This window comes from Gallinula chloropus (assembly GCF_964237585.1).
Source record: "Gallinula chloropus genome assembly, chromosome: 1".
NCBI classification, from domain to species: domain Eukaryota; kingdom Metazoa; phylum Chordata; class Aves; order Gruiformes; family Rallidae; genus Gallinula; species Gallinula chloropus.
In genome coordinates this window covers 127,850,820-127,865,307 of record NC_140085.1, presented here as the reverse complement: position 1 = coordinate 127,865,307, position 14,488 = coordinate 127,850,820, and the positions used below count along the sequence as shown (strand labels likewise).

Sequence of the window (14,488 nt, the reverse complement as noted above, 5' to 3'; positions counted from 1 at the left end):
TTCCTTACAATTATGAAGAAAATAAGTTAAGTTAAAAATTATTAGTTTATTAGGTATATAATACTATTCATAGGCAAATGTTTTAATACAGTAGACACTCTGTTAGAAACCACACAATCTGATAATTTTAAGATGAATATTTTTTCCCTTATTAAGCAATTGACTCCTCTCTGATTTTGGATTTTAATGATGACTTGACTTAAGCTTGCATGTCTTATTAATGCTGCCAGGGAAAGAACTTGAGCACTAAATAGTGTACTTAATTATCTGCTATACAACAGCTGCTAATATTAAGAAAAAAAAATACTAAAAATGCCATCTCATCTTTAGGTCCTCTGTGGACAAAACCGGCAAAGGCAGCTCTAGGATGACTGTAGCTACCCTGTCTGCTTGGCACTGTCTTCCTCCTCCTCTCTCTCTCTCTCACTTTCAGTTTTCAGCGTAATGAAGAGCAAGAGAACAATATTCTGTAATTAAGGATTCCATTAAGTTGAAGAAAAGAGCAAATGGAGTTGTTTGTTCTCCTAGCTGAAAAAATTTGTCTGGGGTGGGGGTTAGTGGTAGTAGTGTAGAAAGAGAGAGAGGTGGGTGGAGAGACTAAGTCAGGGCTGTTTGTTGAATATACTGTTAAGGACTGTTACCATCCTAATTAATCAAGTTAGAAATTACAGCTGAAGTCGGTTTCCCCCCAATTCTTGTTATCAATTTTCTTCTCTTTTGAGACAAAGCAAATATAAATTTTGTGTTCATTTGTCATTCGTTCTTTGACTTCAGCATCTCTGAAAATAACAATGTAGCACAAAAGACCAGTATTTACCTAGTTGTAATGTGGGTTGCCATGGTGTTTTGCAAATTATTGCAATTATGTTCACCATGCGAGTCGCCCTTGGTAACTGGCGAAAAAACTGATAATCCTGTTTTGAACAAAAGGTCAAATTGCTGAATAGAAAGTCTTGATTAACTAAAAGATGTACAAAGTGGAATTATTTCCTACCATTCAGAAATAGTTCTTGATCGGGTTTGGGGGAGGGGGTGAGTAAGTACATCTGATTACTGAAGTACAAAGCATTGAAAGGATGTTGTCTTGAGCCTTTCATGTAGTCTTAATGGTGGCTTTTTTGTCAAATTTACCCATTTGCGGCATTGAAAGAGGCAGCTGCATTTAAGCTTGAGAGATGGTGCTTTTTCAAGAGTTCAGTGCATGGAAAGTTCTCAGCAGTATCTGCAGTTTACTATTAGACCTTCAGCTATTAAAACTGATGTGCTGCATTTGAGCCCATAGCTCTTGGTGCTTGTAAAACCCTCTGACTGATGATCTAATAAAGTGCTCTTACCGGACAATCTCTGATCAGATACTTTAGGAAAAAAAATAATATAAAAAAAAAAAATCACCATAGCTCTGAAAAGGATGGGGGTAGAAACACATGGCTGCAGTGAAAAGTTTGCTTTTATAATCCCCAGTGGTAATGTTAGTAAATAGGACTTTATTTACAGTTTAAGTACTTTAAAGGGCAACCATATTGCTCCAGAAATCATTATTTATTTTTACAAAAGTAAAGATAATTCTGAAAATATTAGGAGTTCTTCATAATCACCAGTCCTCAGCAGTTACACACAGATATACAGGGGGAATGGAATGGTCCTCTTCCCGTCATCGTATTCAAAACACTGGAATGGATTTCCTGCACTTTAATGCTGTGGGTTTCCTTTTCTCTTTCTTATTTTTGCCTGCTGGGAAGGGGTAAGGGAAGAGGTGAAGAGGATTAAGGGGGTTCTCTCTTTTCTTTTTTTTTTTTTTTTAATTATTCTGTTTGTTGTTTTTAAATAGCTACCTGGAAATTAATTCTTAAAACTTTGGAGAGCCTGTGTGAGAGCAGCATGAAAGCAAAGTAAACCTGAACAAGTTTGTGGGTTTACATTCTGCATCACCTAGCAACCCCCCGGCTCAGCCAGTTCTCTTGTCTGCCCCCAGTCCTGTTTACAGACCATTCAGACTGCTCTTCGAAACCATGAAAGATATTCAGTTTCATTAGTGCCATTCTCAAGGAGAAAATAATTAAACTTAAATGAACAAACACTGCTTAGTGATGCTTTAAACTTTCCTAGTTTAAGGTGACCAGACCGTTGAGACCGCTTTCTTTGCTGTTACCTTTCACTCCGTTGAGCTCCTCTAAACTTTATATATCTATGTGTTGTATGTATTGGCACTTCTAAAGTTTTCAGAACTGTATTAACTCCTCCAGTACTCAGAGATGTTCATAACAGTATTGCAAAGATGGTTCACATTAAAAAATCTTTGTCTCTTTACCAACTTGAAGTGTAGACTGGAGTTGACAAACCTTATTGTTACTACCGCGCGCCAGAGAAAAATCTCTGTGTCCTGTATTACATCTGGTGTCGAACTGGACTTCCTGCAGGACAGGCCTGTGGCAGAAGGAAGAATTCAAGGGCTGTACGAGTATTTGAGGGAGGAGGGCAGAATTGTGGATGAGGTGGAGCAAAGTGGGGTGTTTTTAGCTTTCTAGCCAGAGAAAAGAGACAGATTTCAAGAAACCTCCAGTTTTTACCGTTCCTCTGTTGCTAGATTCTTTCAACAAGCAGTACTTGGATGGGCTGTATGACCTCTTTGTGCTTTGTTGACAGACAAAGCAAAATTTTTTTCTGTAGCAAGGTACTGTACTTAGTTGTGACCTATTGTAGCCTAAGAATGTGGCTTGTTTTGAGTTGCGTGAATAGGGAGAATGTTTTGCAGAATGGACTTGAATGTCCTTCTCTAGAGGTTTTAGCTCTCCATACAGAAACAGGTAAAATATCTTTCACTTATCCTTTTCTCAACGTAGTTTTCCATATGAAGTCATTTTAAGTGTGCTTTCCCATAATTCCTTCCTTGAAACCCAGTAGAGCTGTTTTCAGATTGTCTTAAGTAAAACAAAATTGTTGCTTATTCCCAGCTCTCTTTGTGAGAGGTCTGTTAGCCTATGAACACTTGTGCTCTGCTATTTAATGTTGAGGGGCGCGTATTTCGGTGCCTAGAACCTTATTTTGCTGAAGATAAGACGGCCGAGGTACTGGCTTTGATGTGAAGTAAAGCAGAACATGCTTGCTCATTTAGTTTATAATGTACAGCTGTTAAGGCTGGAATGTGTCCACTTGTGGTGCTATTACATGTGTTTAAATGAGGGCTACTGTTTGCATCAAACCTATCATAAGGGTTTGGAGTGCTCTATTATCCTTTCAGCAGGCTGATGACAGAGCCTGGCCTTTGCACAAATGAGATCAATAAGTTTCAAATAACTTGTATGAAATGACATATGACTGTACATTTAAAGATGTCTTACTTCTTTTTAAAAAATCAATTTTTAATAACATGTAAAACTCTTATATTGACCTACAAGATGTTTTTCACTTTTGTCTTGTTTGATAATTTTGTTTAAAGTCAGTTTTATGTTAGCTTGAGCGTTTGGGATCTCTTTTTGGTGGGTAGGATGCTTTTCTTGCCTCTTCCGTTATCTCCTGCTTTGATTATTATTTTTCCCCCCCTGAGACTTTTAGAGTTCAAACTGACGTGACAGATACTGCTGAGAGGAATATTTTATAAAGATTGCTGAAGTTTTCTTTAAGTTTTAGATGATTTCTTTCAAATTTTTTTTTTCAATTCTGGATTAACAATTGAAGTTTATTATTTTGAAATATGCAAATCACAGAATATTATTCTTGAAAATCTACAAACTTCCATTTTCAGTAGCCTGTAAATGAGGATATGGTATTTTGTGGCTGACTTCTCCTCACAAGAGCGATGCATTACTGATGGGACCTTGAGGTACCCAAGTTCTGAAAGAACTCCTCAAAAGTATGCTTACGGGACAGAATTCAGTTGTAGGTTAAATTCTCTCAGCTTCATGTCAGCCTTCTATAATAGCCAGAGGGAGCCAGGTTTGGGTCTTTGTGTGTCTTGTATCAGAGCAGTTGGGTGCCAGAGATGAGCTTCACTTTTCCTAATGGCCTCTTGGAACCCACGTCAGTACTGCTGTCATTCTAGTATTGTAAGCTTTTTCAGGATAGAAGGGCTGGGTGATGGCCTGAGAAACTCGTGCTTTCTTTAGAGTAGCAAGTTACTGTAGCTACATTGCCCTCAGATACTGTTTGTCTAGTTGATTTTGACCTCCACAATCTCGTCCTTCAGAGGTGTGGATCCTGTTAACTCCAGCTGCCTTTCAGTCAGTTTGGGTGCTCAGCTTCCAGTGGGGAACTGAGACAAGAGATGCAGGTGTCTCTGAGTACAAGAGGACTCAGTAGATGTTACTTTGGAGAGGGATCCTTCTCTTCTACCAGCAGTACTGTGTCATCGGATGGTAAAGTGATTCTTTGCCTTCCACTATGAAGTTGTTGGCTAAGATGCTTCAGTTTGATAACAACCGTTAATGTGGTTACTGTGATAATAATACTGGATATGTAACCAGCCATCTCCAGGATCTGTACTGCTCTCAAATAGTGCACTTTCAAAAGCAATTTATATCTCCTTACTATTCTTGGGCACTTTTGTAATTTTCCTGAAAGATCACGTCTCTCTGTTAATCTGATAATGCCGAATTCAAGAGACAGAGAAGGAACCATCCAGGAAAGGAATTTCCTTTCTTTATGAGAGTTTTTATCCACTCCATCCTGCAGCTGAATTCAGATCAGCTTCATAGGCCAAAACACAAGAAGCCCTGAAAATAAGGAAGTACTTAGAAAAGAAATTGAAATGGTATCTTCAACTTCCATTGAAGTGAGGCAGCATGAAATGGAGTGTGAAATGCCATGGTCCCTGTTTACTTTTTCCTAAATTGGATGATCAGGTAGCATCAGACTCTAAAAATACTCATACTGGGAAATGTAACCTATTTTTTCTGGATGAGGAGCTAGCAACAATATTTATTGTATAGAAAAAGAGAAATGAGTGTGAAGTCAGTGGCCAGGAGTGGGTTGATAAAATAGTTCCGTGTTTTCACTTGTGATCCAAATAGTCATATCTCTGATCAGGTATCTTAAAGCACTATAATTAGTTTATGTGTAAATCTTTGGGAACAAATTTCAGTCATTGATACTGTAATAGTTACTAAAACTACTTGGTTGCTTCTTGGAATTTAAAACCAACTGTCCATGCCTAACTAAATACCAGAGAACCAGGAATAAGCATTCCCTGGATAAGGGATTCAAGCTGTAGAAAAAATTTATGAAGCAATTCATGCAAACCTAAGATGCTTCACCGTTCTAAGCACATGCGGCAGTATCTTTCTTTTCAGCTGGAACAACCTTGGCAATATGTTTAACACTGTGCCTATCCCACTTAAAATAAAAAGACAAAAGCTCTAGTCAGCATCAGTAATAGACTCTTGACCCAGCTCCTTGTATAAAATAATTAATTTGAAGGGTCTGTGAAAATATCAAAGGAATTTGTTATTGGGAGATGATTAAATGTTACAGTGAGGACAGCAGCATAAGGCCTTGAAACAAGACAGCCTCAAAGATCATGTGTGGCTGATTTATTAGATTTGAGTATAAATGTGTTAGAAAACTTAGTGTTAAGGGATTTTTTTTACTTAAAAGCTTCAGTTATGCCTGACAGTTCAACAGAACTCGCACACTTAATTTTTAAATTTTCAGCTTGGTTAATTCTAGGATGAAGCTCAGACATGTTTTTTTTCCCTAGTAAGGTGTCTCTTGAGCCTGACATTAGGACTTCTGACTAGTACAATTTGATCTCTTTGTGGTAGCATCTTAAAGTGGAGAGAGCTTTTCCTCTAATTTCTTGTTAAAATTTTGACAGGCTGGAAAAGAGGGTTGGGATGACTAGTGTATAGTATAGAATCATAGAATCATTTTGGTCAGACAAGCCCTTTAAGATCAAGTCCAACCATAGACCTAGCACTGCCAAGTCCACCACTAAACCATGTCCCTGAGTACCACATCTGTGTGTCTTAAGTACCTCCAGGGATGGTGACTCAGCCACTTCCCCAGGCGGCCTGGTCTAGTGCTTGACCGTTTGATGAAGAAGTATTTCCTAATACCCAGTCTAAACCTTCCTTGGGTCAACTTGAGACCCTTTTCTGTTCTTCTGTTTCTTGTTACTTGGGAGAAGAGACCAACACCCACCTGGCTACAAACTCTCCTGAGGGAGTTGTGGAGAGTCATAATGGTCTCCCCTCGGCCTCCTTTTCTCCAGGCTGAACAACCCAAGTTCCCCCAGCCGCTTCTCATAAGACTTGTGCTCTAGGCCCTTCACCAGCTTCCCTGCTCTTCTTTGGACAGTAACATCTATCAGTATACTGCCTTGAGGTCTAAATATTTTGGAACCCATTCATTGAAGAGGCTTTGCAGGTCATCAGTTTCCTTCAAAAATAAAATGAGATCCTTCATATGGTCTCTCACAGATTTGATTTTTTTTTTCCATTTTCTTTTACTAGTGTTTGATATCTGCTGTGCTTGTGGAATATCAAGCCTTGCAGGATCCTAAAAATGTTGCTGACCCAGAATCCTGCATCACTGATTGCTTCTGACTCCTTTGGTCTGTTTTTTGGGATGGGTTTGCATAGGTCTTGACAATTGAGTGTGCCTGTTCATTCCTGATCAAGGAGAGCTCATCACTGATAGGAAAAAGTCAAAACAAATAGGATGCTCCACCTGTGAAGTTACAGGTCCACCTTCTATTTACAGAGCTAAGTTCTCATAGTAGTCTTTTACAGACTTAAAATGTGTTACCTCAGAGTTTGGCAGTAGCATGATGTTATAAAGGCTTAATTTCTGATGGCAGTCATTTTGCTGGGGGGTGAGAAAAGAAGCCTGATGGCTAATTTTCCATTTATGATGCTGTTCTGTGTCAGGATACTCTTTTTGTTTTCCCTCACAATTTTTTTTTACAAGATTATCTCCAGATTTCACCTTGGCAAGAAGTTCATTTGTCTCTGCTTTTCACTGCCCAAATGGGATGAATGACCAAGAATTAGATTTTTAGACATCATGAGGTGTTCCTTTCAGATGTTGATGCAGTCTTCTATAAGTTCAGATAATGCAGTCTCCAGGTTACTTGTATTAGTAGCTGTAAGTTCCAAAGGAATGACCATCTTTGCTCAGGCTGTCTAGGAGATGCATAACCTTCACTGAGTCAGTCAGTTTTAAGGTACCACCTGTGTGGAGCCCTCTTGATCAAAGTGGTCTCCCCTGAGTCTGTTTTGCCAGTCTCACTGCTAAATTACTCCATCTATGAGGTTGGTAAGCAACTATCTCATATATCTTTGTACTTGCTGTTGCTCTGGAAGGACAATCAGTAGGAAGCAGGCAAGCACTGAGGTACCACAAAGAATTACTCTTCCTGCTGCTGAGAACAGTGTGTTTCTGGTCATGCCAATGCTAGCCTTTCCTCATCAAGTTCTTCATCTTGAGAAACCCTTTCAGGAACTGAACAAGTCTATGCCTTTCTTGTCTCTAGTAGCAGTATAATTGGTTTCTTCGTAAGAGAGGTCTTCTGAGGTTTGTACCAGGTACATTTCTCCATGAAAAATGGAGACGTTGCCTGAGGAACCTGAGTTATGCTGGGCTTCCCATGGGAAGTCTTGTTTTGCTCTTTATGGTAGCATTCCTGACCTGAGGGGATTTCTTCTGGGGATTGTAGCAGTAGCAGGTAGGTGTCACTCAAGTCCGTGTTGTCTGCTGAAATTCCAGTGCTTGACACCGGTTCTCACACTGTCATTCAGATTTTCGTTGCCGCTGAGATCTCACCAACACAGCGCAAGTGCATTAGATTGAGTGTTATTACTGGAGTATTCCTTTGTTCTGAGCAGGCAAAAAAGCAGGTTGAAAGTTGAAATTACTTAAAAGTAATTGGGTTTCTGTACACAGCAGAAAAAAACTCCCTGACTTCACAGCAGCAGCTCATCTTTAAGTGGATATTGATACCACCTTTGGTGTTTCAAGTGTAAAATTGTGATGTAATTCTTAAAAGATTTAGCGACTTTTAATAGTGGAAACACTTGTCAAAGCATGTGCAAATGGAGGTTTTGGCTCAAGTTATAATTCCTGAGATGCCATTTACTACTAAAGAATGCTTGTCTATCTGCTTCCCCAGACATTTGGGTATTTATAGAAGACACAGACAGGTGGAACAGGAGAACACACCTGGGACTGTAAAACGGATTATTGGAAGTGGAACCGATAACTTTCAGGTCACCAAGTCAAGTCTGCTCTTGTCACAACAAAAAATAGGAAATATTTCTATCTTTTAACATTGCATTGGGGTATCAGTGGGTTTGATAGTTTACCCAGTAATGCAATACTGGTGGAGCCTCATTTTTCCAAGGTATTTAAAGCCACTTCAACCAGATGTGCCCTGCTTGGCCGTGCTATCCGTGATAATGGACATTGGCAGCTTGTGCTGCTTGTCTCGGAAAGCATGTCCAGGTTGTGTTCCTGCACTTCCCTTCTGGTGTGGTGTGATGATTTAAGGTGATAATTTCAGCTCTGCAGTGAGGGAAGCCATGGATTTTGGATCCAGCATGCTTGAGGTTAGATATCCCAGCCATCTGGAGATTGGATGTCATCCACCAAGATCCCATTGTCAAATATCCATCCTAACATTGTCTTCAATAGAGAGTAAAATAGTAGAGAAGTAAGTGGTAATGACATTTTAAATTCAACTCCAAAGTGACTGATAGTGACCTCTGAGTAATTTTCAGTGCTTGCAGCTTTGTTCTTCTTAGTACTGGGTTTTTTCTTTCCACATGAACTTTTAAAGCATCGTGGTCCCTCAGCATCCATGCCTGTGTCTGAAGGCAGGGACACAGATGCGTAAGTGCTGTAGAGAAGCACATCTAGTCATCTACTGTGGTAGGCAAGCAAGCTGCATTGTGAAATGTAATTTGTAAAAACTGTTAAGATAAAGCTTGATAAATGTATGTTGTTGACTCCTGCAACTCCTGTTTGAAAGGCTGTTCCAAAACCACTTGCCTCTGTATTTTGGGGTAATATTTATAATGCTTGTTGATCACTAGAGTGTGAGAGGCTAATTCTCAAGAACAGACTTACAAAGAAAGAAAATTACTTTTGACTTGCAAATTTCTCCCCATTAGCTACAGTTTGTGGACATAGTACTCTTCAGGGATTTTCTTTTATACTGTGCATTTACTTCAGTGTTGGGTTTTTTGTTTGGTTTTTGGGTTGGGTTTTTTTTAACATACATTTTTTATATTTTAGAAGTAGCTACACAGTTGTAGATAGAACATGTGAAAATGCTGGTTGTTTTGGGGTTTTTTTTCCTCCTATCAACTTGTATTTCATTTCCCACAGTGTTGCAGGTGCCAAGTAGAACAAAACTGAAGGTTTGCTATTATGATTTTGTTTGATCTATTGCAAATTAATTTACAGACTTGGCGATAGCTGCTGGGAAATGAAGGATTGGTTTTGTTTGGTCAGTGAAGACAACAGCCATGGATCAAATAAAGGTTAACAGTAATGCACTTGAACAAATTGAATCAGAACATAATGCATGTGTTGAATTTGATTGCAACATGCATGTCCATGGAAAAGTTTTTTGTTTAAAACAGATCAGGGCTGTGGCTTAATTATCAAAGCAAAACAAGAGACATAAAGGGCTACATGTTTCTGATACTGCTTTTTTCAAAAATAGCTCCCTTCACACAGTTATCTACATGTTTAATTTCCATGCATAATAGCAACAGTTATTGTTGTCATTTGTTGAGAGAGATTAACAGATAGTAAGTACAAACAAACGCAAATAAGGCCTGAATAGAGAGGTGACAAAGAAGAAAAGACCTCTTTAATGTTAATTGTAACTGGTAGGAAGCCTGTACAAATGACATTAACTGTTTTCTGTGTGAATTGAAGGGACATTTAGTTAGTTAGTATCTGCCCAAGTTGGGTGTTCTTTTTATTGTGACAATGTAGATTTCTGGTTTTATATACAGTTTATTGAGAAATGTACTATTTAGTGAAAGTTTTATGTCTTGACCATTATTTCTTAGTAGTTGAAAACGAGTATATTAGTATGGTGTTGAATTTGAATGCTTATTTTTATCCTAAGCTCTTGGGTTTAGTTTAAGCAGGGGGTTTCAGTCGTTTTCCACCTGTATTTTGTCACCAGCAAAGTTGCCAACACTGTTCTTCAGCAGTGACTGCACTAGACTGAAACAGTTGTATAAAGAAACTTGGGTCAAATGTCGTTGTTGAGCCGTGGTTTGGGTGTACCACCTATGCATTCCTTTGTAAGTCAATATAAGCAGTACCTTACAAGTAGTGTAGTCCTTTGTTTCTTAATTATTAGCTACGAATGCCGATAGGTGGCAGAAAACACACTCTTAACTTTTACCATGTGTTATTTTCACGGCTGTCTATTTTTGAGTCTTCTGCTCAGCTGAAGTTGGGATGCTGCCCCTCTTCCAGGCTTTGTTTTTTCAGTTGCACTTGCATTCCCTAACTAAATACCTTACTCCCTGGCAGTTTCTGTGGTTTGTTTTTTTACTATAATAAATTGTTCTAAAGTTCAAATGTAGTCATTTAATGTGTTTCAAGTCATGAGTGTTCTCTTTGTGCACACAGAGTTTCTTCATGCTTACAGGCTTAAACAATTATGGAGGGGTCTGGGATGGGTGAGGGCGCCCTCCCCCCGCACTGCCCCCTGCCTGGCTGTGTATTTTAAAGGCCCTGTTTGTGTGCACCAGATGTTTCACAGGAAGGTAGAGATGCCACATAATCATAGAATCATAGAACGAGTTGGGTTGGAAGGGACCTGTAAAGGTCATCCAGTAAGCAGGGACGTCTTCACTAGATTAGGCTGCTCGGAGCCCCGTGACCTTGAATGTCTCCACAGATGGGGCCTCCACCACCTCTCTGGGCAGCCTGTTCCAGTGATGCACCATAATAAGCAAATACAGTGTAAACAGCTTTCCACACAGAGCACAGCTTTTGTCTCTAAGAATTAACTAAATGGAAGATCTGTGACAATTCATTATCCTTTTCAGGAATGTTTTTGTATTTCCCCTCACAGTGACTAATGATATTCTCAGTACTCAGTGTGAGGGCCTGAAGATCTCAATTCCTTCTTCGAGTAGCTTGTTTTTGGTAGTAAGTTATTGCCAGTCTATTAAATTTCAGTTATTTTAAAAGTGTGAGACAACTGATTAGCACCTTACTCTTTTAGAAATAAATTTTATTTTGGTATGCAAAACCAAAGCTAAAGACTAGCTTTTTGACTTGAGGCTTATTTGTGTCTGCTGACTCTGGAAGACACAAGGTCAGGTGTCTATGTTAGGTCAGGTCCTAAATTAGGACTTTTCACGGTGAAGCATCTGCTAATAAAGTTGCTCAGCCTTGTTAAGCAGTGTCTATCTTTCTAATGTCACTTGGTGAAATATTTGTCATAAATAATTTGTATGTGACAAGGAGAGTAATGCCAGGGAGGGCAACAATTGTGCAACAGACCAAAATTAAACCCACAGAAGATTTCTGAATTCTTGGGCTTTTTCTCACCATGCCACATTAAATACGTAATGTTTTACATTGCATTTCATTATGAATTTTAACAAACATAATAATGAAATACACTGATCACACTGCTTCCAAGAAGCCTGCTCTGACCTTAGATGTAGGCTTCTTTTATTAAGAGAGCCTTAGAGCAGAGTTTGCCGCATCTAAAAATCTGTTTGGTGAATTGCTTCTTGAAGTTGCTTGTTTTTTATCTCTCCATTCCCTATAAACAGATCATAGGGTGTCTCTCTTAGACTGGGTGTCAAGCTTTTAGATACTTCACTGAATGAAATTAACCCAACCATATATCTTAGTGGATTCTTCCCATTTCTGCCTTACGGACACATCTTAGGTAGCGTTGGACACCTTGCTGTTGATGGGAAGTTCCCCACAAAGTTTTTCTGTTGTGCTTACACGGGTATAAAAGCTCCTCTCTGCAAGAGCAGCACAAGTGTTTTGATAGGCTTGGCACCCAGTGGGATAATATTGAGGCTAGGACACGGCTGGAGAAATGGTGGAAAAAGAGAGGTCTCTAAAATAAATGAAGTTTTTTTGAGAGGATTTGAGGTTTTGTCTTAACCAACTGAACAAAAACCCCCAAACACCTGCTGCCAACCTGAATCAGACTTCTAGTACTTTTGAAAAGATTATAGGAGAATATATTTTTGAGCTGAAGAAAATAATAAGGCTGACAACATGAAGGAGCAGAGTGTTCGGGGTATCTGATCCTTTAGAGAACAAGCTGCAAAACCAAACAAATCTCAGCATACTCCAGTAAATTGATGGGGGGCACCCACAGAAAACAAAACCAAAACCTAAAACTTTTAAGAGTAGATATAATCAAGTCCTTCTAACCAAGATAGTGGTAGTGACAGTACTGGAAACTGAAGGGCAGGAGACATGGTAATTATTGGAAACCTGAGTTTCCATTGAGGAGATGAGTTATAAGTCAAAGCATGATGCTGAGACAGCTTGTTAAAGAGCCCCTGAGAAGGGAAGCCAGCAACTTTTTGAGTTGTCCTCTGCTTGATGTTTCTGTCAAAGTACCAGGAATCCCACTATAGTTGGGTTCAACTTATTTGCAGGAGAAACAGAAACAAATTTTTGGAAACAAAGGCAAAAATAAAGTCAGTATTCCCAGCAGAGACATCAACAGCTGATAATGTGAAATGCAGAGTTTGAGAGTGATAAGCTGCTCAGGGGTGGTTAAAGTAGGAGCTGTTTGAAGAGAGCTGCAGAAAGGCCTTGTGATACCAGGTTGGCTTGTCAGTTAACAATGGAAGGTTAAATCCTCTGCCAAGTAGAGTTAAGTGAGGCAGGTGCTGAAACCCCAAACTTAATTTTGCATACAATGTGTGTATTGACTGCTAAAGAATAAAATTATAATTCCTGGTTAATGATAATAAATATCTTTCTGGAAACGACTGCTCAGTAGTGCTCCAGGCAAACAGAACTTCAGGAAAGAAAGGAACAGAGAACAGGATGGGATTTACCGTCTTGTTTCTATATAAATTCACATTAACCTGGCATCCTGAGTACAGTGTAATGATGGTTTCATCTTCTTCCTCATTCGTCCTGTTTTCCCCTGCCTCTCATTTCAAAAAAGACCTGGAATTCAGATTCAGAGCAGGGCAGCAAAGATGTGGAGTAGTTACTATGCAAGGAACAACTAAGCAAATTAGGACTGTGGTTTGGAAAAGAGTTTGATTGCAGGTGATGTGATGGAGGTCTATAAAATCATGGGTGGTATGGATAAGGTGAATGAGAATGACTGTTCCTAGTCTCTCCAAACACAAGAACTAGAAGGCATTAAAAGAAAAGTTATTTGGGGGAGAAGGGGGCATGGGGGTGTGTGTGTGTTCAAGAAAGGTAAGATACTTTTTCATGCTCTGTAATTCTACAAGAAGTTGTAGATGCTAAAAGTTTGCATTGGTTTGAAAAGCATTTGAAGTTCATTGGGATGGAGGTAGGAAGGCATCCATCACCACTGACTGGTGGTGATGAGACTGTGATTCAGGAGGTCCTTGAGCCATTTCCAAAAGCTGGGAAAGTCTTTGGGAAAACTTTTACTGTGTGGCTTCTCTTACACTGTTCTTTCAGGTATCTGTCAATTTTCAGGTTTTCAATTATCTGCTCTTGGTGGGTTTTAGAGGTGAGGTGTGGCATTCGCTTAACGTGTGGTTGGACCTGGTACGGGTGGTGTTACGTCTTTACCAGTCCCAGAAGTATTGTTCTTTCATACTCTGAAGAGAAGCCTTCTGTGTTACCTCCCTAAGCTGCCATAGAGCAAGCTGACTCAGGTTTTACTTCATTTTAACTCTGCAAAATGTGAGTTTTTCCTAAATGAGTCAGTTTACATTGAAGTCTCAATATTCAGAAATGTATAGAAAAGGAAGCTTCTGGCTGTCATCAGAAAACCTAAATGCTAAAACTGTTTCTCCCCTCTAAAGTGCAAGCAAGGAAATGGCACTTTACTTGAAAATTTAATTTGTTAGAGGTCTCTGGGGTGTTTCACTGTCTGGTCTACATAGTTGTATAAAATATTTCTGTTACATGTTAACATTGTCTGAAGTGGAGAAGAGCAGAGGTTTCAGTATAGTTCAAGGAAGGGTTGACTGCAGTGTGCAGAATGTGGGATTTTGAAGCAAGAAGACTTCAGCCTTGTTCTCCACCATTGATTGAGGAGGACCTTCACAGGGACCTTCGCCTCTCTACACCTGATTTTTTGATCTTAGCAACACATACTATAGTATCAGCTTCACAGAGGATGTTAAAGTTGGAATTGTTTTCCTTCCTTGAGTATGAATCATTGTTTAGGTGGAGTGAAAAGAAGCAATAACTTGAGTTTCCTGTAAAAATGGCTTTTCTCTTACAATCTCCCTTTCTGCAGGGCTGGTTAATATGTGAGGAGCCAACCTGCCAGAACCGAACCCGCCGACTTCCCCTGCATTTTTCCCGGAGCGGCCCTGTG

The 14,488-nt window shown here is 39.4% G+C and overlaps 1 protein-coding gene across 1 annotated transcript in view; it reads left to right on the top strand.

The window, feature by feature from the left end:
- POLA1 (DNA polymerase alpha 1, catalytic subunit) overlaps window positions 1-14,488 on the top strand; it is a gene marked incomplete at its 5' end in the record, with an annotated part of 206,550 nt that overhangs the window by 124,693 nt on the left and 67,369 nt on the right. Inside the window, 1 exon segment of the mRNA XM_084279542.1 lies at window positions 14,408-14,488. This exon segment is cut by the window's right edge and continues 36 nt beyond it. Coding sequence (XP_084135668.1) covers window positions 14,408-14,488 — 81 coding nt within the window.